This window comes from Girardinichthys multiradiatus, chromosome 21 (genome assembly GCF_021462225.1).
Source record: "Girardinichthys multiradiatus isolate DD_20200921_A chromosome 21, DD_fGirMul_XY1, whole genome shotgun sequence".
Taxonomy (NCBI): domain Eukaryota; kingdom Metazoa; phylum Chordata; class Actinopteri; order Cyprinodontiformes; family Goodeidae; genus Girardinichthys; species Girardinichthys multiradiatus.
The window spans coordinates 30,665,455-30,688,660 of NC_061813.1; the positions used below are offsets into that span (position 1 = coordinate 30,665,455).

General features: G+C 39.2%; 1 protein-coding gene across 19 annotated transcripts in view; it reads left to right on the forward strand.

Annotated features, from left to right (window-relative positions):
• The first annotated feature begins 497 nt into the window (after nt 1–497).
• The window catches only part of scrib (scribble planar cell polarity protein), an 80,457-nt gene continuing 57,748 nt past the window's right edge, over nt 498–23,206 (forward strand). For 12 of the 19 annotated variants that reach the window (XM_047349352.1, XM_047349356.1, XM_047349361.1 and 9 more), the window contains exon 1: nt 499–1,553. In XM_047349352.1, coding sequence (XP_047205308.1) covers nt 1,395–1,553 — 159 coding nt within the window. In that variant the 5' untranslated portion in view covers nt 499–1,394. Of the gene's footprint in view, nt 1,554–23,206 lie in introns of all 19 variants that reach the window. The other 7 variants (XM_047349367.1, XM_047349368.1, XM_047349370.1 and 4 more) reach the window with 3 other exon arrangements.

Consider the following 23,206-nt stretch of genomic DNA (forward strand, 5'->3'; position numbering starts at 1 on the left):
AACCATACATGGTTTGCCTCAAATCCTTTCTTTGTTTCATTGTCAGAAGTCAGTCTAGCTATAGCTGAGCTGAAGGAGGGATTGAGAGTTTTAAGATTTGTCCTGAATATTTACTTGGATATGGGATAAGCCAACTTTGAGAAACAGTTGAAAGGGACAATCTGAATTAAATGTTTTATTTCACTGTTGGGAAAGATTTTGTATAATTCCCATTTAACAAAAACATTTAGAAAAAAATCAGCAAATGTACTAAAACGTGATTTGGTTTATAAGTGAATTTTTCATTAGCTGTAAGACATAATTTTAAAAGTAACAAATGCTTAAAATATATACCACTAATGAAGCTGTAAGATGTAAAACTTGCAGTAACTCAGTAAAACAAACTTCAATGATCATTTTTTTTTTTAGAGGTACCTGTGCTGGAACTACAGGCCGCTAGGTGGCGGTATAAAACAACCTTTGCTTCTGCGGAGGAGAAGCTAAGCGGCGGAGCTCCAGCGTTAGCCTAGCCCAGCCCCCCGACACACCAGACCGGCCTGCCTCGGCTCAACAGGAGAGGTAAGCGCGGCTGTTGCTGAAGCTCCTGCTCTCTCTGCTTGGATTTTACCACCGCTGGGTCAGAGGAACACTGTCAGTTTTTTGGACTTATTTTGGGATGTTTCTGCTTCATACAGTCGCCCCCGTATTTTTTTGTAGTTTTTATTAAAGCAGTGTCGATTAACGGCATCTCGGCACAAAGACGTTCAGTCACCTATTAGCCGACGCCGGCTAACCGTTACTAGCTTCCTAAGGACGAACGCATCAATACGAGTTAATCTCGGCTGACTCGTTTGGCGTAAGCCGCTTGGTCATAGCTGTTTATCTCTATCTCAGTGACTAAAGTGGATGCTTACAGTCACCACCCATGACTGCGGCGGTTAGGGCAGCGTTTCCGCGAAGCGTGGTGTTCGGAAGATTGATTTTCAGTTAGCCTCGGCGGCGGAGCTTCGGGCTGCTTCGGGGATGTTGGTGGCGGCGGTAGCAAAACAAGCTAACGTCGGTTGCTCCGTTTGAAGGAGGGGAGTGCGAGAAAGTGAGGCAACACTTCAGCTCATCTGTGAGGACTTCATTCCCTTTATTTTTCGTTTAAATTCCGGATTTGATGTCGCCGTGAGGAACCTGACAGGGACTATACATCGGAATCAGATCGAAGGGGTTATTTTTGTGCCTCTTAACTGGATTTCGGCCTCCTATTCTGGATCATCGGGGAAACACGTCAAGTGTTTTGACATTGACTTAGCCCACTTCTTCAAGATTCCCTCTCTCAGTACGCGACCTCTCCCCCCTCCTCCTGTACCCTCAGATGCGGAGATTTTAGTAGCACCGGCAACCAAAAACCCCCACGGCGGCCGGACATGCTGAAGTGTATCCCCCTGTGGCGCTGCAATCGCCACGTCGAGTCCGTGGACAAGCGCCACTGCAACCTGCAGACTGTCCCCGATGAGATATTTCGCTACAGCCGCAGCCTGGAGGAACTTCTCCTCGATGCCAACCAACTCAAGGAGCTACCAAAGGTATGTTTGGTATTATTGTGCGTTGTACCTGCAGGCCGAAGTCAGTGCAGATTCATTCAGCACAGCTTCAGTCTCTCACTGCTGGGTTTTGTTCACCTGTTTAAAGCAGATGTCACATTGGAGGTGAAGCAAGGAATGACGACACCCAGCAAATCACATGACCACTTACTTCCTTAGATCAGGTGTCTTCTGTTTTCTTGGTAAAGTTTAACCATTTTGCCCTCTACATATTTCAGTGTGCAGAATTTTTACTCAAGTCAACAGTGCAGTCACACCCTTTGAACCTTGTCACCTTGGGATTTATGTTCAAAATTAAACACATAGTAGCATTTAACTGTAAAATGAAATCACTGATACCGATTTTAATATGCCTTTGCTTAAACACACCTACATCAAAGTTGCATCTAAAAGCTGTAGGGCAACATTCCTTCAGAGACTTTTTGAGTTTGAGACCCGTGGTTTCGATCAACGTTTATTTATGTCAGTGGCCCAGTCGAAGAAATATTTCAGTTTCTAGATGTGCAAAGCTGGTATGGACATAGCCCAAAATCCTTGACCTGTAATTGTTGGGAAAGGTGGTCCTACAAAGCATATAAATATACATTACTCTATACGTAATTTTCTTTGTCCAAAATTATGCATTGCTTTGTGTTGGTCTATGACATAAAATGTACGTTTGTAGTTGTAACGTGACAAAATGTGGAAAGGTTATGAACACTTTTGCAAGGGATCAGGTCAGAGGTTGGCAACCATTTAAGAAATGTCCTAACAGACCAACACAGCTGGTACACATGTAACAGTGGGGGCACCTCTCAGTTAGATTGGGTTCTGTGTTGTTAAGCATGTGCAAAATGACATGTAAAGCTTTGACCACACACACCGATACTATCTGAAATATGTCACAACTTCCTTTTGCCTTTCCCAGTTTGTTTTATGAGAAGGAGGGTTGCTGTTATATCTGTATTCTGTATGGCTCTACAGACGTCTGGAACAAACCACTTGTTTTTATTGAGTTCAGAGCATTGTTCACCTCCAGGACAATGCACTGGCTGTGTTTGGGATCTGGCTTGGAGGCTGAATGGACAGACTGGCCAATGGAAGACCCTGCTAGTCTCTCACATTTCATGGCTTTAGCTTCGTGCTGAAAGGGACAAGTTGCACATCTGCTAATGAAGTTCGTTAACACTTTAAGGTCAGCGGAGACTAAAGGAAGTGTTGGTTATAGCCTCCCTTCTGGGAGTTCTTCGCAAGAGCTTCTTCTCTTTCTGTTTTAGCGGTGGAACACGTTTATTACAGTTAATTCCTCTGTTCTGCAGAGGTTTGGTCTCTGAAGCTCCAGCTCATTGCACAGAAATAATACTAACATAATATTAACATGGGTCATACAAACTCCGGCCCAGGTACCAAATTTGGCCCGTGAGCCCGCTGAATGTTCTGCTGTTGCCTTGGTGTGTTAACTGGGAACCACAAGTTCCCTCATTTGCTGACTTTCAGCAGCAAACCTCATGCTAGTACCAGACACGTGTGTACGGAGCCAATGTTGCTGTAACCAGAAAATTGCTTCTTACGATGAAATAGGCTTCCTGTGGTTGTGAAGGTTTCCCATGTCTGGATAAATGTGGAAAAACTATAAATTTTCATTTATGGGTTTTATTTCCTATCCCATTAACAAGATATTATATGTATCCACCCATCCATCCTTTTATTGATACATTTATCTGTTTGTCTATCCATCCATCTGGCCTCCGGTCCATCTGTTCATCCGTCTGCCTGTCCACCACACATCCATTCACCTGATTGGCTGAACAAATGGATTTACAATCAGGTGTTCATGTGGGATTTGATTTAAAGGATTTTACAGGTCTGCATAAGTATGGAAATTTGTTTTTGTAGCTTTTATTACCTGTCCCATTCTCAACCCGCTGTGTCCATTCTTTCATTGACCCACCCATTCATTCGTTTGATTCGTTATTTCCTGCCCTTTCTTCCGTTTATCAGTTTGTTCAATACAATCCGCACAGTGCTTAGATATTCAAGATTAAAAGGCAATTTATTCTTATTTTCACGTTTGTTGCATTTACTTTTTTTTGCTAATGTTGGTTTACCCTTTCTTAAACGTTTGTCTTTTTGCAGGTTCCATATTTAAAGCCTTTATAGAAACATCTGCCATAAATCCACAGTAAACTTCTGTATATATGCTTCAAACATGGTCCAAAACGGACTTGGATGGATGCAATGTGCTAAATTGCCCTTTAAGACTATGAAATCTGGAAATGTAAAATGTATAGAAACCCTGTTTTTATACTTGGGAAAAGATCTTCGCTTAAACCCAACCTGTCAGTCTTCCATAGAGTCTTTTTGTTTCTGCGCTCTCGGGGCTAGCAGACACCAAACACTCCAGTGCAGACAACCGACCAGCCTTTTCTCTCTGTGAGGAACGTGTTTGGAACAGGAGATGTTAATTCACAGTGACAGACGGTCTTGTGTGGTCACAGTAAATGTGTAGGGTGCAGACACGAAGCGTATGGGTCCTCTCCTGTCCTCAAAGTCAGAGGGGTCTTCAGCGAGGATGCAGCGATTAGGGTTCAGGAACATGCAGCATTCAGGGCACAACGGCTGACTGTACAATGAGTGACATTACCGTCACTAGCTCACAACAAAGCGCCTGAGGGCTTCTACGCATTTGTGTGGCCCTTCACTGTCACTACGCATTCCAGTCGGCGATGAGTCCGGATGCCGTGTATTTTCGGATGCCAACCTAACATCCCTCCTTTGTTCATTAGCTCATCTTACACATGAACAAACCAGCATTATGCGGCAGGCAGTCCGGGACAGCATGGCGTGCTTGTCGGCTGCACCTCCGTGTTGAACATATGTCGTCGACAGGGAGTAATCGGCTCAGAGGAGACACCTGCAAACTGTCACTACTCTGGGAAAAATTCACCAGTAGACTGACCAGTTAGGCAGGGCTGGTTTCCATCAGAGGGACAGTTTTGTTTTAACGTGTTGGAATCACGCAGCCACCTCGTTAGTGCAGGTGTTAAGATGGCACTGGTGTTTCTTTTTACATGCATTTAGTTAATGAATGAAGCAATGATTCAAGGTAGCGATGATGGTTCTGTGGGTGGATCGGTCTAGATTGTGATGGCAGGGGTTTAGCATGGTGAACAGATGGAGACTTAAACATCCTGTTTGTTTCTTAGGTTTGCTCTGACTCACCCCTGCTGCACTGCTTACTGACTTTAGATCATGCCCTTTTAAAATAATGTCTCCTTTTCTAAAGTCACAGTCTATTCGTTGCCATATGCAGGCATTGATTATTCTAACCGCAATGGCATAAAGTGCAACTTACCTTCAGCAACTGGGTTTAGGGAGTCTTTAAAGATGGCGGACAGGAAGATATTCCCCTCAAGCTCAGAGATTCGTTGCTGCTAGTGCTTCATCTCAGCTTTTTTTTTTTTATTCGTTCAATAAAATAATCTGTCCTTACAGTTATTTTCTTTGTATGTTAATGGTAAAGCTACTGGGAGTGTGCCCTGTTTATTATTTACAAAAGATACAGCGAAGTGTTTGTTGTTAAATCATAAATTACCAGCAGTTGATTTAGCATCAGTCAACATACTCGACCTTTGCAACAGTTACCATCTTACCAAGAATACCTTTCTGCTTGTGGGTAACCTTTAATAAATTAAACAAGAGAAAAATCAGTTTTTCTTCTGTTTTGTGTTTTGCACAAGCATGGCAAGCTGGTATTAGCTTGTTAGTCGGGCTATCTGCTCAACATCTGGTTGATAGTTTGGAGCTGCACCTTTTAATAAGAGTGATAAGGGACTATTGGTCGTGACTGCTTTTTATTATTTTATGTATATTTCTCAGTAAGCGAGGTAAAAGTGCCTCAGTGGCAGGAGTTGATGTAAGAATGGGCGATATGGACTAAATGAGATAAATACAAGTTGCAGTTTTTTTGGCCAGAATGGAAAAATGAAAACTCCCCTTGAAGGCTGCATCTAACGCTTATTTTGCTAATCAGTCAGTGAATCTGTTTTGCGATTAATCAATTAATAATCGGATAGCAAAAGGTGCTTAATAGGATATATATATATATATATATATATATATTTACAGAATTAAAACCAGGTGAAACCAAAGCTACGCCACTTGAGGAGTTCTGGATAGAGAGTATTTACAGAGTGTTTTTTTTTTTAATCATAAATTCAAAATGTGTATATATTTATTTGTACAATTTTAGCCTAATTGTTGCTCTGACTGAGTTGTTCTTTCAGCAAATGGCATGTTTGAGTCTGTAAACTCCAGTTAATATGCATTCAATTACTAAATTAGTTGACGATTAGGGTTATATTCAGTTCTGGTCCAATGGTGCGAAGTAGGCGTCCATCAGAGAGAGTACTGCATTAAGTCCTCTGTGATCTTCTCGCACTTTAAAAATAACAAGAAGGAAGATTTCCAGAGCTAGGGACTCTAGAAAACCAGGTCTGTACATTTGGTCTGACGTATTTTAACTGTTCAAGTTTTGTTTTTCAGCCGTAATAAGCAGTAAATTGTTTTCTTATTAATAGTCTTGTTAGCTTTCAACTGCGAGACAGTTCCCAAAATACACAATCCAGGGCATGGGTTTAGGTTCAAGTATCACCACAACATCTTTGCTATAACTCAGGATTTCCAGACATTCAGATTCAGCTTTTTTCACCGTTTGGAGAGAAGACTTTGACATCTCTTCTCTCAGCAACAATTTTTGTTCTGCAGTCCTCCAATCCTCTTGGCTGCTTTTGCAAACTAGTTCTACCTCACAGATCATGTTGAGCAGAAGGAAAATATCTTTTTAGCTATTCCAAAGTCCCATGACGGGTTACAAAGAGGCCCATTCAACAGCTTCATCCCCTCCCATCCAGTATATCCAGTGTCTCAGCCCCTCATGTCTCCTGTGTACATGATTAAGGATCTGATATTAGTTTTTTTCTAAAGTTATTTGCTGTTTTTCATTAGTTTCACTTGAAGTAAATTCGTTTGGAAAGAACCTGGTGGACTGCAGGTGCAGTAGCCTGCAGCTAAACACAACAGCTTCAACATGGCCCCTACCAGCTTATCTACCTGCTCCTATCCTTTCTTTTGTTGTTCAAGGAGCAAGTCCGTGTTGGGTGTGTCCATATGGGGATTTGTGGAACAGGTTTTGTGCATGTTTACCCAGTATTACCACAGAAACGTCTAGGTGCAGTTAAGGTTAAATTAACATTTTCTTTCTTGTTGTTTGCCAGGAATAGAGATAAAACTGCACATTTTCAGAAAAAGGATAAAGTGCTATAATGAAGAGGCTTGTAGAGTTTTGACATCTTTCATAGAATGCCATGTGCTAACAGCATATTTGATAAAAAGGACGGTTGTATGCATGAAAAATGAGAAGGATGACTGCAGCCTTTTTAACCTTTAGCGGTCAGTGCTGCTGTATGTGTGTTCTGCTGTCGGATCTGTGACTGAAGGGCAGATTAGGGCTTCACCCAGCCGTGAAAACACCCCGGTCCGCCACGGTTCTGAACCCTGCCTACGTGCCAGCGTGCTCCAGCATACGCTTCCTCAGGGATCTGCTTTGTGATCCTTTTTTGAACATATAAATGGACTGATTGAAAATCACAGAGCTTTTTTTCTTCATTAAGTTTCTTGTGTGGTTTCAGCCTTGGGTCAAGAATGCAGGCTGCTCATGTACTACTATTGTTTACCAGAGCTTTGTCAGATCTGTTATTGGTTTTTATTATCACATTAAATATGGCTAAAGGCAGTCTGAGTCGAGAGTGACGTTGCTTTAATTTATCATGAACTCAAAGGAGTGTTTGGTGCTTTAATGTAGAATGAACATACCCTCTCTGTGTCCTCCTCACAGTGTTGAGCAATTGCTCCAGTGACTAGCTGAATTAGGCAAATGCATGAGATAAAGTGCACCTGTCACTACCCTCTTTGCTGTGAGAACCACTTAACGCATGTTTCCTCCTCTTATCTTTTAGTAATACATTTTTGAAAGCAAAACAGTTTCTGATCAAGCTGCAAAATAGTCAGACAAAACCCTTTTTGTGTCACCATTTGTTTTCTTGTCCTCCTCTTGTTCTGATTGTGAGAAAACCAAAAATAAACATCTGTAATCATCCAGTGAGCGTACTAAAAATGAAAAAGGAAGATTCAGGACTGAAAGGTCCATGAGCGAGCTGGAGTGTGAGATTGGTTTCTTTTTGATGAGAGCACATTCAGCAGGTTTCTTTGTCTGAACTGATGACCAGCTGGTCTCACATCCTGCCAGCCCCCTCCTCCCTTAAACAGGAGGGACAAACAGAATGATAGGAGGTGCACATGTGAATAGGAGATTTTATAGTGCTAAAGGGGTTTTGAGGTAGGGTTGTATTTTATTCTGGAGATAGATTTCCAATGCAAACAAAAGAAGAACAAAAAAGGTGTTCTGGGTCCATTTATCTGCAGTGTTCTGTTGCATTTATCCATCCATGAACACTGGAGCCTGGCCTGACATCAAATGTCTGTTTTCCACCTGACACATGTAGTGTCAGCTGGAAAGATGGCAGCTCAGTGTGGTGGCCACAGACACAATCACAAATCCTGCTTTTGAACCCTTTTTTTATTTTACAATACCAAGTCTTTTTAAAAGCAGCCAGCTGGTCGACCTATCATCTAAAACACATTAATGTGGTAAAGCACAATCAGAAACTTTCTACTCATGTCTTCCTTATGAGTTTATATTCGCTCCCTTCTTAATGCAGCTGTTTTGCATGGAATCATCTGTGTTTGTTTATATATTTCTATGATATCTGCAGAAACATAACCCATTCTAGCCATTCAAATCAAAAGCTTTGCTGTTCTCCCGCTTTACTTAATATTAGCGACAACAATATTTAACAACCTCTCTGTGTACAAACATGGGCCCTTGAAAGAAAAAACTTGTAGCGGGTTTTAAGCATGTGCCATTTTTTTTAATAGAATTTAAATTAGGCATGGACCAATATGAGGTTCTCACCGTTAACCATGACTAAAAACACTGAAGTTTCACAATATCACTGTATTCACTGAAAAACAGGCTTCTTGTGCATAATGTACCTATTAGTTATTCTCCTTTTTTCTAGAGTAACACTGGGAGTAAAGAACATAGCTGCTTAGTTGGCGGGGCAGTCTGTTTAGGTAGAGCCTGTAGTTGGCTACAAAAACTAACTACAAAAATGGCTGAACGGGGTGGAGTGGTAGACTTGATGCTTGAGTTTACTGATGATGAAGATGAGTCATATTTTTCACCTTCCTCCTCTGGATTATTTTTTACTGACCCGTGTACACTTGTCACCTGTCTTGCTCGTCCACTCTGGCCTGAGACTAAACTCTCGAAGGTAAACACAGAGGCGAAGCTGTAGTGAATAATTGATGGCTGGTTTGGCGGTGGCAGCTGTTTGCAGTAAGGTTGAGTTTGTGGCAGTTGGAGGACGGTGATGGGGTTAGAGATCTGGCTGCCAGATGAGAAAATGTTCAAAAGGAGGATTTATTTTTGTTGTGCCTCAGTATTTTATGTTCTGAGTAAAGAAAACCCAAACTTGGCTGTTTTTAATATTAAAGTAGGAGGAATCACAAAAGGTATAGGAAGCTGTTTTAAGGGTTACTGTTCTACATGTCATAACCTATCTGTGAAAACTACGAGAAGGCAAGAGAGAGCAAGACTTAAGCAGATAACAGGAAGGCAGAACCTGCCACGGTAAAGTTGTTCTGTTCTATATATTTGTCAAATGCTGTTCCTCTCTTTTTATATCGTTAACTTAAAATAAATCAGAATCAACCAAAATCTGGACTGGGAAAAGCTATTTACAGAATCCAAACTGGAAATCACTTACATTTCTTAGATTACACATTTCCATTTGCTTCTTGAGGAATCATGTATTCCTTGAGATAAATAACCTATGCATTGAAATCATGTCATGCAAAGAATTTAGTTTTTTTTTTGTTTTTTTTTGTTTTGGCAAGAAAAAGCCATTGTGCATTTTCAACATTGATAAAGATGGAATGCTGCTTTTGAAATGCAGAACGGCTGCTGCTAATCTTAGAATGTGGAGCAGCTGAACTCAGCCACGACGTTTCTTGGGAAATGTTGCTGTTCTGAACCTTTCAGGAGCTCCACACCCTCAGTAATACAAATGGTCCTTTTGAGGCTGATCTGTTTGGGGTCCTGATATCCCCGTAGAGGAATAGGTCATCCAGTATGACTTGAAAAAACAACCACAAACAAATGCCGCCCTTTATCTGCTGGCCACAGGCAATCACTGAAGGCCATTATCACTCTGGAACCTGATAGCCTTCACATCCTCAGCCTAGTGTATGTTTTGCACCACTGATTTCTGGATGAGTCACTTTCTGTCACCTTTAGCTCTCTTATCTGCGGCCAAATAGATTTCTACATTTGAAGGTAGCTAACAGATACAGCCCTCTAACTACAAATGTAACTTGTAGCTGAAACTCTTGATCCGTTAACACCAAACACTTGAGTGCTGTCCTGCCCCTTTTTTTGAGCAACTTTTCAAACGGATGGACAGAGTTGAGAGGAACGTTTAAATCTTGTGGGGGGCGGTTTATGCACCCTGTCAGCACCTTCGTTGGGGTGAGCCTGATTTGTTGACGCCTGAGCATTTCTTGTTGATTTTCCGTTTTGAGAACAGGAAGTAGGAATAATCGAGTACGCGTGGAATGCCCTGTTTTGAGCTTGAAATCTTGTTTTGTGGAGTGTTTCAGAAACTCTGATCCCAGTTTGATTGGGAACATTTGAGGAAAAATGTGTTTTCTTGTTTGCTCTAGAGTCTATATATTAGATGTTTTTGCTGCCAAACTGATGTGAAGCAACTTCTTTTTCAGTAATCTAGAAGATAAGGGACTAAACTTGCAGGATTCTGAAAGTCATGATGAGCGTTGTTAATGCTGTGATGTTTACGCTTCTTGATCTGAGTCACAATTGGTTTCAATCCGGGGAATATTTGTCCCCCAACCACACTTTATGTACTCTCTACACTCCAGTGTGACACAGAAGAATAAAAAAATGCTTGTGCTTGATGGGAAAGTGCTGTAAATGTTCGAGCTGAGAGGAAAAAGCAGTTTTGACTTAAATTCAACATGAGGATGCTTGTGGCTTTCTTGAAATGTTCCTGTTTCACCGGTTATTTCCGTTTGGGCAATATGCTTACAATTAACGCTGTCAGTGACCCTGTAATCATTTACAACTTATCTAAATTGTTCAGTTTTCTACTTTGCCTCAATATTGATTAAATTATTGATCGGGGCATCTGCTATCTTCCACTATCATTGAACAGGACAACAAGTGTGAGAAACATTCCTCTTAATAACTTTGTAAAAATCTTTGTTCTCGAGATCCAGCTGAAGTCACGATTCCTGTAAAGTCAGTGTTCGCTAGTTGACCAAGTATCTGTTTTAGGATGCAGCGATCAGCGGTGTTGAGGCTGATTTCCGATCTCCGATGCTGTAAAGCTCCGACCAGCCTATACCGATTTTAAGTCGACTCAGATTTCTCACTTCTTGTTTTCATGGATTAATGAAGAAACACTGAAATGTTTATTGTGGCAAATGTTGCCGCATCTCTGAAAATACAGTGATATAGTAAAATCCTGCAGGTTATTTGGAAAAAGAGATTTTTATAAATAAAATGAAACTACAATAATTACTGCATGTTGCCTTTTATTCTTTTACAGTTGACTATTTGGCCTTTATGTTTTGCACACATTGAAATTTGACCATGCATGATTTCAGTGTGTTGGAAGATTTCTGTAAGATCCTTCCAAAATAAAGAGAAGCCTTGCCCAGTAGATGATTTACTATTATATGTTAAATTCATTCATTCATTTATTGATTCATTTACGTAACTATACAGGAGCCTTAAGAACCATTCTGTTATAGATCATTATTTCTATTAGGACAGAGGAATGACTGCAGTGTGTCTCCGCAGTCAAACAGGATTTCACTGTTTTTTTTTAAAGTGTCTTGTCTTTAGCATCTCACATTAGCACGGTTAGCATGACTAGCTTTAAACCACAGTCTTCCTGATGTAACAACGTCCCCACTAAAGAGTGTTGTCAGAAGAGATGCTCCGATCCAGGTTTTTCGCGTTCCATTTCCGACATCTGAATTTAAATTTCTGCTAATCCAGACATTTTCCAATCCAGGGCATTTTTACTCAAGCATTTGTTTCTGTTACATTATTAATAATGGTATAAAAGGCTTTGAATTATTGTTTTTGTCCATTTTAACATTATGCTGCATAGCTGCTAAGGGTAGACATTGCTTAGAGCAACATGCTGTATTCAAAGTGCTTCCTGTTAATTGGACTGTCCTCTGACTGCAGCCTTCAGTAACCGGCTGGATCTTTGAACTTTAAGCAATCTGCCAAACCAATAACTCACATATATCTTAAACCTGTTAATGAGTAATGCATTAGATCAATATCTGATCCTACAATGGGTTCTGATACTGATATTGGATCAAATTGTTCTTGCCAGCGTCACCTGTTGGCGCTTGGTTACGATGTGTTCACTGATTGGAAAAAAGGTCATATCAACGATCAAGGCCAGTCAAGTGTAAAATGTGGGTCGCAGGCCCGTTTCCCAGGACGCCTGCATTTATTTTTTACGTCCATGCATGATGGTTTGTAAACTAATAGGATATTTTAAGAAAATGTGAAAAGTTTATTTGAAAGTACTTCATATTTCCATCTGAATCTTATTGGTAGTGGTCCTTTTTAGATATGAACTTAATGAATTTGTTCCTCACCTGTGCTTTGAGTTTGGAGTAGTTGTTTTCAAAATATCATCTTTTAACTTAAAATAATACCAGGTTAATACTAAACCATAAAAAACTGAATTTATGCTACAGCCACAAACCACATACTGAGTGAGATGTTGGTATGAGATGCTTTCTGTGTTAAAGAAGTACACGATTGTTTCTGATTTCTAATAATGTTGGCCGATTTGGACCCCCCTGTGCTTCTGCATTGGGGTCATCCTTTTTGGACTCTAGTTTTAACAGTGAGTCATGGTTGGTTAATGTGTTTTTGAACAAACACAATATGACACTGGCTGAATGTGTGGGTTCTGCCACATGACTGGTTTTAGGCATTTAATGGAGAGGTGCTGATGGGTGAATATTTGTGTCTGTGACAGTGATGTCAACTGAAAGCCCAGCAGGGAGGCTTTGGAGATAACAAAGACTCGTACACGCATGTTTGCCTCATGCTTATGCCAGCGATGAATTACAAATGTATTGGGAACGGTTTGGTCATTCATGGACTCATGGGTGCACTGGCAGTCAGCCCCCGGGGGGACGCATCTTTTCATCTCCAGTACAGCCGCCATGTACGGTCTTTATGTTTAATTGTGTTTTGGCTTCTAGCTTTTAACCCTTTTTGTGTTGTTTGCTGATGTAGTGACAGCAGATCAGCCGTGTCTGATAACAGACTAAGTAAGTGTCGAGAGACGACGCATTGTTTACTGTAAATGCTCGGCTAATTTAACCTCAGGAATGGCTTTAGTCATTGGCCATGTGGTCCTTTTTAGTTTTGATTTTCCACGCTTTCCTTTGTTCCAAGCCAGCTGTCTAAAAATATTTATTCACTGTTGGAATTTTTTCAGACTTGAAAACCATCCCAAAGGATGCAAATATTTAAAATCATATAGCAATTTAAATAAAAAAATAATTTAATTGTTGTAAAAAGAGGCATTTAGCACCTTGTCTTTCTCATTTTTCTGAAGGATGAAACAGTTAGGAGTATCTTGCGGTGCACCGTGGAAGTAGCTCAGCAAAGCTGTGTTTGCAGAGCAGCACATGACATTCCTAGGAAATGCAGGCATGTCTGGAATCCCCAGGATTTTGCCCTGCCCTCTAGAAGTTGAACTCACTCTCACACACACACAGATACACACACACACACACTTGAACCTTTTCCACATTCCTGTTGGAAAAGCCCACACAAAGGCATGGCCCACTAAAAGCCTGCCCTGATACTCACAACTTGCCACAGTTGATTTCCCTCGTTAATTAAGCTTAATTTTAGTCTCTTTGTGTTAACCACAAGACTCTTTTCATTTATAGTTTTTAATTAAGCTAGCTATTCCTCTGGGGCATGAAACACATGGAAATGTTGGAAAGCAGATCGAATAAAAGAAAAGGCTAGAATGGTGTTTTTCCAACTCATTTTTAGATGGAGGTAATAGTTAGACACAGACTGAGGATGCAAAATATAATTGTCTTCTTGCAAATAAAGTACAGATGTGGTGCATTATTTAAAGTAGGCTGTGAATGGCTGCTCAAGCAGATCATGTTTAAGAAACTAGCCTGCTTGGCTTAAGCAATTTATTCACACATAAATAATTAAATATCCTCAAAACTTTTAAAAATCTTTGACCTAATAATTTTTTCTGGCCCATCCTTTGCCGATGAGGGGTTTGCTGGATTAGGTGTTCTTGGTGCACTATATACATTTTTGTAGAAGTTCACGTTGAACTCCGGCTAATTATGATAGGGTGAGTGCATGAATCGTAGGGACATGCTTTGGCCGATGCATTTATAGACCAATAATGGTGGGAGTTTGTATTTAATATGCATTTTTAGAATGGGGGGGAGATGCTTTCTGTATTTGACATGCCATTTCGGAGAAAAATGTTTGATTCGAAGCCGATTGTATTAGTTGAAGCGGGGACCCCCAGTTGGGACCCCAGCTATGGGTACAACATGATGGGCCACTAAGAACTTTTCTGGGACTTTCGAAGTAAATCACATTAACCTACTTCCAGCACAGCCAGAAATGGGGTAACAGCAGACTTCCCGTGACGTCACTGTCCGAATTAAAAACCCCGCTTTTGCAACAAACTGACCTCTTCCACGCAGGGCCCTGGCGGAACTGGATGGAGGGACACAGTGCCCTAATGTCTCTTTGCGGGCAATCGGACATAACTCTTCAAACTGGATCCAAGAGTGTCATACGATCACGCGATCATATGCACTAAGTTAAGTAGGAATGAATTGCTGTTTGTGTATCCGGTAGAGAGAAGTAGTTTAGAGTAAAATAATCTAAACATTTTTCATTTTATGACGTTTGGTTTTGTTTGTGTTGAAAACTCAGCCATCTTAGTGCTAGCAGATTATCTGCTCACCACATGCTCAGTGTGTGTTCTGTGTTTGTGTTTTTAAAGTTAAGACAAACTTTATTTAAAGGGTGATTTTAAACACAGAAGATTGGCCATAACGCACCTTCCACACTTATGCATTTTAATCCTTTTATTTGTGGTATTTTGAAGGTACGAATTTGATACTGATGATAAGCTACAAGCTTCTTTTGTTAGCTTTAACCGCTAAGAACACGTGCTCGCCTGCTAAGATCATTTACCCAAAAAGGTTGTTAGTTTTCAATTGAAAACTAAGTAAACACCAATAAGCCCAATTTCTCCAGAAAGATTTGGTTCTTATTCAAAATAGTATTTCCTTAAATATTATTTCACTATTTCCCTAATAATATTTCTTTAAATATTATTTTAATAAATAAAGGCAGCTAATTAAACACCGTTGAGAATTGGTCATCCAGGAGGTTGGTTTTATTCAGCAAATCATTCTTTAAAATATTATTTTATTAAAATGTTTTATCTGATCTTGCATTGTAAATGGTTGTTTAAAGGTATACCAATTATTGCTTAAATTAGTTCCAAGACTAACTTATCTTCATTTCCAGATTCTTCAAGATAATTCTTGGTTCTCAAACATAAATATTGCATGGTAATGTTGCATCACTCTTTCCGTCATGGTTTTCAACCATCTTTAATCAACTTGTTTATATTGTACATAGTCCATTAGTCTCCGTTATTCTTTAATTCTGCTTGGTAGTTAGTTGGATTGTTTTAGCATGGTAAAGAGTTTGTTGATTGAAATATGTTTGACTTTGAGTTGACTTATTTTTGTTAATAAATTCTTGTATTTTAAGAAATTGTGTGAATTCATTCCATGTGTGTGCAGAGTTTTGCTGTTCAATAATGTCAAAGCTTGGCTCATCCCTTTCAATTTTGTCCTAATACCATCGCCTTACTGGGCTGGTATTCACAGGACAACCCTTAAAAAACTGAAATATTATTTAATAAAATATTAAAGTACTAATATTAAATAATATATTCATATTCATAATCACAACAGAGAAGAAGAAGGTGAGTTTTTGGGATGCAGGTCTGCAGTGAAATGCGGTATTTAAATATGTGTTTGAAGGAAACCTGGAGTGTGTGTTCTCTGAATCATGTCAAGGTCAAGTACAATCATGTATTGATACATGTACAATTTGTGTTGGTTCAACTGTGCCTCTTTATGCCTTTCTAGACAGCCATGGCATACCTGCAGAGGTAAACCTTTTCTGCCCGCTTCATCAGGTTCCCATGGCATGTATTGTTAGATCTGAAACAGGTTCCCTCTCCTGCAGACTTGTAGGGGAATGTTGCGGGCAGGGTGCTGGGAATCAGCCTGTGCTTGCCCGTTTGCTTAGAGCTAGTGTTGTAGTCAATCCTCCTGCTGATCCTCTCTGGAGTCATGTGGGAGGGAGTTGCAGCCACCTCTGTAATTATGCTCAGTGACATTTGAATTGGGCTTTGCTTGTTATCCCACGTAATAAAATCATTGTCTTTACCTTGTATTGAAGATAGGTGTATTTTCTAGAAGGCTAATCTTTGGCCTGATATTGCCATAAAGAGCAAATCATTAAAATATAAAATAATTAACTCTACATCTAATACAGCATAGTGCTGATGTTTAAATGCAGTTAGACAGCGGTTGCTGGGTCTGTATCAAGTGTGGCTCGCTTTTAATCTTGTCAGCCGGCCATCACCAGGGAGGTTTCTGTTGCCTCGGCTGCTGCACTGAACCAACTCTGGTCTCCAAGGTGATGGATCTCCCAGGGCCGCCGGTTTGCCTGATGCGGGGGCACATTCACGTTATGTTGTCAGGGAGAGACACCGTGTGGGCTGGGGCTTTCCTGTCACTGCAGGCCTTCTGTAGCTTCTAGCCCATAGAGACCACTGCTGTTCAAAAGTCTGCTTGCTGCAGTGCAACCTTGGCCTCAGCTCGAGCCAGATCTGTCAGAGCTGAGGAGAGAGTGCAGCTCGTGTCAGAGCCGCACTTTGTCCTTGGACTTTGAAAGAGTTACAGCAGCAAGACACAGAAACTTTGTAGCAGCATAAAGTGGAGCATTTATTTTTCCACTGGGGGTTGGATGGTAAACTGGTGAACTACATAAAGGTGCCTTTCTGCTACACTTTGAACCACTTTTCTGGTTTTGCATAGGAACTTTCCATGGCTTACTGAAGAATTACAGAAACTGTTTATGCCTTCATTTTTTTCTTAGTTTTGTTGATGTGGGATACGTTGCTTGGTCTGTTATACTTTGTGTGTAATTAACTAATAAAACCACAGCAGCTAATTTCATTGCATCACTGATAATAAACCTACAGGAGTGCTCTACTCATCCATAAAACATGTATAAACTACCAGCATCAATCGGAGAGATGATTTAAACAAGGATGATGGCAACAAAGCAGTGGGTTTGTGGTGGGTTAGTCATAATGCTGGGTCTCAATATTAAATGATTTTCTTTGTAATTTTACCACATAGCAACCTCTATTTTGTGTGGTTTATTGGGCTTTTCTGTTTATACACCAATGCAAAGTACTGTTAGATAGTGGTAACATGGATGGAAAGAGTAATTTTAACATTTATATTCTAATTAAAATTGGAATTTATTTTGGAGTCTATACTTTCTTGAACAAGGTTTTTGGGGGGTTTGGGTTATGTCTCTACCAGCTTTGCACATCAAGAGACTGAGAGTTTTCTTTTCAAAGAGCTCAGACTTGGTCTGATTAGATAGAAATCCTACATTTTCAAGTCCTGCCACAGATTCCCAACTGCAAATAGGTCTAGACTTTGACTGGACCATTCTGACACGTCTCGGTTCTAAAACCATTCAATTATAGCTCTGGTTGGTTGCTAAGAGTAGCTGCTCTGCTTAAAAGTTACCTTCCTTCCCAGTCTCCTGTATATTCCATCTATATTCCCATCACCTCTGACCTTGACCATCTGTTATAATGCATATTGACCATAAAGTGCAATTCTACTCTCATCTAAAAACGCCTTCTCTCTGGGGGTTTGAATACTTTTGCAAGACCTGTTTTGCAGTTTTCATGAAACACTGTGTACTTTCTGTCGGTGCATCTCAGTTACGTTGCATCCAGCAGACACATAGCACCATTTTGCCTACAAAGCTATAACTTTATAAAGCTTTTGTTTTGAAGGAAAGATATGGTTTTATGATACTAATACAAATATTTAAAAAACAAATGTATAAGAAGATCTGATATTTAAAAAAAAAGAATAATTATTGCTTTGCTGCTACGTAATAAAATATAATGATTGCAACATTCATATTACTACTATCAATATAAAAGTAGTGAATTCTTCTATTATTATGGAGGGTCCATTAATACATTTGTAGAAAAACAATGCTTTGAGTCAATTTAAAAACCTAAATATCTTTTGTCTTCTGATTGTGCTGGTTTTCTAGATCCCCCTACTGTGAACATCCGTCATATAATGATATATATATATAAATATATATATATATATATATTTTTTTTCTTCAAGTATCCCGGAAGATTCATTAATAGAATTGACAATCAGTTGGCATTTCCAGCTAATGTCTATTTATATGAAATCATATGACCACAGAAGTGTTGAGTTTTTCTTTCTGTTTGCAAATGGGTTGATTGTGGTGAATATTGACCGTACACAGACCGGTCTGATAATTACTTGTAGATCCACCCTAAGGGCTGTGGTGGCCATGCTGGTTCCTTGCATCACGACTCCGGTCCGAGCCAGACTGGGAGCTGGCAGCTTGGCAGCCAGACACCACATACCGGATCTGGTCCATCCAGGAAGGACCTCTGTGTATCATGTTTATGGGAACACCGTAAGCAAATGGGTGCGTGCGATAAAGTCAGGAGACAGGATGAAGGTAGACAGCCTCCTCTGTAGTGTCTCATGTCCTCCTGGGGTTATTGGTTCCTGCTGTGTAGGGACGCAGCACTGAAGCCTCAGTGGAAAATATGTATGTGTCAAGAAATGTTCAGTCAGTCTTTATTCACTTTGCAGTCAGGACTTTCCAGATCTCTGAAGCAACCAGTCATTGTTCACATTCGCAGGCTGCTTTAATGCTGTTTGGGCCCCATCCTTTTTAACACAAGGTTCATCTCTAGATGAGCTGTTTGCTTATTTCCTCTTGCTCAGAGCACTTTGTTCTTCTGCTTTCTCTAATGTAATGGGGCGTTGTCCATAAAGCTAGTGATTATAGCACCTTAGTGCTTATTTAGTTTTTATTCCGGTGGAAGAAACGAACTCCACATCAGGTGTATGAGCTCAGGAATGACTTGGGTTTGAAGCTTCCAGCCTGAATGCTGCTTTGAATGTGGTTTGGATTGCAAATCTGCGCAGTGACTCTCTATCTCCTGTTCTCTCCCTGTCTTGTTGTCTGTGTGAATCAAGATGTGGTCATGGTGTCCCAGAACATGTGGCACAAACCTTTCTATTGCTGTGACATTTTTAGTAGCCAAAGCATAGATTAGCTTACTGATGTGGTCACACGGGAGGGATTTCTTTTCTATTTTTAAAATGCTGACTGGGAATTTACTCTAACAGGAATTTGCCATTCTGAGTGACAATCCCATCTGCAGCCTGGTTCCCATTGTTACTCAGACAACAGTGTCCTGGTTGGTATAAATAAAGATTACTTCTAGCTGTCATGTTTTTACTGTAAGTGGGTGTGGCAACCATGCTAAACAATATCCACATGTACTTTGTCAGTCTCGAGCAGAGGAGCAGATACCAGCCTTGTGTTTACTTTACAGCTCGAACTGTAAAGTAGATCCAGCTGTCCAACAGGAATCTAAAAACGGAACATTCCTGCCTGGCTGGATGCAGGCAAATCCACAGAAACATAATGGTGCCGTTCTCGTGCCAACTGAGCTAAAGTCAGTAGCATTCTCAGAAGTCAATGGATGGAAGGCTCCAGTTGTCTCTGTTTATTAATCATGTTGACTGCTGAAAAGCCTTAGCACTAAGTGTAGTTGAGAGGAAACCCAATGAGCGGATACTGTAGGTTCAGCAGGTACTTATAACTGGCCATGTTACAGCCTTCCCCTTCGCCTCAGTGTTTCTTTTTCCTTCTTTCCAAACCTCCTTCTGTTTATACAGGCTGATGCTGCGACACAGCAAGCATAAATACACGAATATGTTCGTATACAAACATACATAAACTGTATACATGCACAGCTCTGACCCAGATCCCTTCCACTTCTAACCGACTCTGACCTGACGCACCACATGAAGGAAAACCTGGCGGAGCAGCAAACATATGTTGCATCCAGGGCAGATCTAATGAGATAAACTACAGGCTTTATTTAATCTCTTCCCTAACAAATAATGAAATAAAGTTGTACATAATATACATCTTACATGATATTAGAGATCTCTAACGATTCTAGCTTTTCTTGTAAAACAAAAAAATACAACCTACAAAACCTTTTTAACTTAGTCACATGGTTAATTACTTACATTCTTCAAAACTCTGAGAAAGTAAAGAAAGGGTGTCCACTTATGGGTAGTATTGTAAGAAACAATACTACCTTAAATTATTGGAAGACAATTGTAGTAATATTAAAAAAGTATGGAATGTACTTAACAGTTATAAACAAAGAATCTATAAACAAATGCATACTGAATTATTTTATCAACAACGGAAAATAAATAAAAAATAGTGATGAAATGGTTATTGAATTCAATAATTTATGTGTGAGAATTGGGCCTGAACTGGCTGCAACAATAACAACAAAACAGGGAGATTTATCAATGTTGGTAAGTCCAAATAATCAAAACGTTTTTTTTTCAAGTTCTACAATTGAAAAAGAAATAATAGACATTGTTAATAATTTTAAAGCTAAAAACTCTTTGGACTGTGATGGTCTTGACATTTAGTTATAAAAAAAAGTAATTACAGAAATTCCTAAACCCTTATCTTACCTATTTAACTTACTGTTTTCCACCGGAAAATTTACAACTCAAGTGAAAGTAGCTAAAGTAATTCCTATTTATAAAAACAGTGACAGACATAATTTTTCCAATTACTGGACCATTTCTATTTTACCTCACTTATCTAAAATCCTGGAAAAACTATTCTCACAAAGACTGGACACATTCCTCAAAAAATATAAAATTTTTAACAACAACCAGTGCGGCTTCAGAAATAATTATTCCACTGAGATTGCTCTAGTGGATCTTCTAGAAAGCATGAGAGATAACATGGACACCAGGAAATATGTAATCGGAATTTCTATTGACCTAAAAAAAGGCTTTCGATACAATTGATCATAATATTTCATGAGAGAAAATAGAAATAGTCGGAATTAGAGGTATTGCGTTAAATTGGATAAAATCATATCTAACAAATAGCATCAATGTGTCCGAATAGGAGACAAAAAATCGACATATAAAACCATCCAATGTGGAGTTCCTCTGGTTTCTGTAATAGGACCGAAGCTGTTTTTGCTGTATATGAATGATATATGCTCGCTGTCATCAAAGCTGACATTCAAGTTATTCGCAGATGACACGATAATGACATGTAAAGATATTAATCTGCAACAACTTATGACAGATGTGACCTATGAGATGGATCGGTTAAAACTTGGTTTGACATGAATAAATTGTCATTAAACATACAGAAAACAAAATTTATAATTTTTGGAAACAGAAGTTAAATCGGAGATAAAATTACTTATAAATAATACAGAAATTGAAAGAGTAAATGAATATATATTTTTAGGAGTGACACTTGATCATAGATTGTGTTGGAAACCTCACATTTCCATAATCAAATCAAAAGCAGCTATACTCTGTAAGGCACGGTATTTTCTAGATAAACAATCACTTCATATTTTATATTCATCCTTGATTTTGCCTTATTAGAGCTACGGTGTTCAAGTATGGGGACATACATACAAAACAAATGCTGAACCTATATTTGAAATACAGAAAAAAGTGCTGAGAATTATTCATGGAGCAGGCAATAGGGATCACACAGACATGTTATTTTTTAAGTCCAAAATACTTCAGTTTAATGATTTAGTCAACTTCAAAACACTACAGTTACTCTTTAAAGCAAGATGCAACCAATTACCAGAGAATATTCAAATATAATTTTTTCATAGAGAAGCTAACTATAACTTAAGAAATCCACTTAACTTCAAAAAGTTGTTTCTCCATACATCTATGATCAAAATTAGCATTACGCGATGCGGAATTGGTTTATGGAACAGGTCCAATTACGAGTTTAAAAGATGCTTAAATATATATTGGTTTATAAAAATGTATAAATACACCATATTAGAAAATTATGCAAACGAAGGATGATTTCACCAAATTATAAAGAAATAGTATATTAGAAATGCCATAAATCATGATGACAAACCTTTACAGTTACATATGACATAATAGCATAAAGAAGTATAAAAGCATACAGCGGCCCACATTTTTAATGGAGGAGGAGTAGGTGTGTATACGTTTTTAACTTCTTCCTACTCCTTTTTTTTTTTTTTTGGGGCAAAAAATGTTGTCGTGCATATTTTGTTGTTTATTTTGTTGGGTTGCTCAATAAATAAATAAATAAATAATAATAATAAAATTGGTAAGTTGTCCTGAGTGACCCTTCAATGTTGGTGAAATCTTCTCTATCCTCAAAAACCTCTTGGCAGTATTGAGCCATAGTGATGTAGATGGTGGTGTGAGACAGGTGTACTTTCTATGGGAGAGGAAAATGACCACACTCAGGCTTCCTCCGATTTGTCTTGGAAGTTGGAGCTTGGATCTGGAAATGACGGCATGACTGAGAGCCCCATCTATTTGCTAGATGAAAAAAAAACAAATGCTAAATGTGCTTATAAATAAAGTTCCGTACTATTAGCTTGCTACGGGACATAAAAACAGAGTAAGATCAATGCCAGCTGTACCTTTTGTAAATGGCTTCATCAAGGAAAGAGACAACTTGTCTAACTAAACTAACTTAAGGCTATTTATTTTATTTTAAGAGTTTAGGCTATTACAAATAAATGGAAGCATTGGGTTATTGCAGACCAAGGGGAAAATGTCGACTGGAAATTCATTGTGTTCACACTTGTTTTTTATTAAGTACAAGGTTAACTTTTTCCTAACCTCAACCTGTAACTTCCTACACTAACCATAACCCCAAACCTTCTACCTTAACCTTTCCTGTGGTGGCAAGTGAAAAATCATGTTTCCAATAATTCGACCCGTGGTCTTTGTTGTTTCATGATCTTTCGATGTTTAAAGAAATAAATAAATGGATCAGAAGTGAATAAATTATCTAGGGTAGACCTTGGCATTTTAGAGCCTGCAAGTCACGTCATCACAGCATCATTGCCCAAATATCCCCAAACAGACCATATAAACGTTTGAAATCAGACTTGAACAAAATATTTCTTCACCCCAATCTAAATAGGAGGCTCTTATTTTTG